The 1,053-nt window shown below is 64.9% G+C and overlaps 1 protein-coding gene across 1 annotated transcript in view; it reads left to right on the top strand.

Moving 5' to 3' along the window:
* Positions 1-670, top strand: part of CACNG7 (calcium voltage-gated channel auxiliary subunit gamma 7) — a 16,249-nt gene extending 15,579 nt beyond the window's left edge. The window contains exon 5 of the mRNA XM_007459031.1: positions 314-670. Within this exon, the coding sequence (XP_007459093.1) occupies positions 314-571 (258 nt within the window). The 3' untranslated portion in view covers positions 572-670. The remainder of the gene's footprint in view (positions 1-313) is intronic.
* The last annotated feature ends 383 nt before the right edge of the window (positions 671-1,053 follow it).

The raw sequence follows: 1,053 nt of genomic DNA, 5'->3' as shown, positions 1-1,053 counted from the left end.
GGGGGGTTGGGGGGGAGGGCATGATTCCTGGGTCCAGGAGGAAGAGGAGGCTGTGGGTGTAGACTCTGAACTAAAAGGAGGTGGTGGCTGAGGTCCTAACCCCTGGGTCCTGGAGGAGGAGGGTCTGGGAGCTCCAGCTCCTGGGATCCTGGGGAGGAGGTGACTGGGGCTCTAATTCCTGGGTTCTGGGAAAGGAGGAAGCTGGAGGCCTGGAATCTTGGGTCCTGGGAGAGGAGGGACTGGGGGTCTTGAGTTTTGGGGTCAGAGGGAGCCCGGGGCCAGCCTCTGCGACTCTGACCCTGCCTTGCCACAGGGAGCTGGCGTGATGTCCGTGTACCTGTTCACCAAGCGCTACGCGGAGGAGGAGATGTACCGTCCGCACCCGGCCTTCTACCGCCCGCGTCTCAGCGACTGCTCGGACTACTCGGGCCAGTTTCTGCAGCCCGAGGCGTGGCGCCGCGGCCGCAGCCCCTCCGACATCTCTAGCGACGTATCCATCCAGATGACGCAGAACTACCCTCCAGCCATCAAGTACCCGGACCACCTGCACATCTCCACCTCGCCCTGCTGAGGCCCCGCCCCCGGAGGGCCCCTCTTCCTCCTCCTCCTCTTCCTCCTACTCCTCACGGGTCTCCCCACAACGCAGCTGCCCCTCATGTCCTCGGGACTCCTCGTCCCACCCGGAGGACGCTGCGCACGCGTTAGCCCCGCCCTCTTCCCAGTGGCTCCGCCCCGTCACCATAACCCCTCCCTCTTTCCTGACCGCTCCACTTCATTGGTCCCTTCCACTTCCGGATGACGCCTCCTTCTAGATGACCCGCCCCTTTCCCTTAGGCCACTCCCCTCCTGGCCTAGTACCGCCTCCCAGGTTCCTCTGCTCCTAGGGCAGAGCGGCCGAGCGCGCCCACCTCCGCGAGCCATACCCCAGCCTTCCGCCTCGCTGCAGGGGCTCTGGGCAGGAGAGTAGGTTCCAGCTGCCGCCAGAAATGCCAAGCATCCTCTTCTGCTCTCTGCCCCGACTTCTCTCTTTCCCGGCCCAATCTCACCTCCGGA

This window comes from Lipotes vexillifer, unplaced genomic scaffold, assembly GCF_000442215.2.
Source record: "Lipotes vexillifer unplaced genomic scaffold, Lipotes_vexillifer_v1.1 scaffold1280, whole genome shotgun sequence".
Taxonomy (NCBI): domain Eukaryota; kingdom Metazoa; phylum Chordata; class Mammalia; order Artiodactyla; family Lipotidae; genus Lipotes; species Lipotes vexillifer.
Note: the sequence above shows the minus strand (reverse complement) of the source record. Positions and strands in the feature narration are given on the sequence as shown.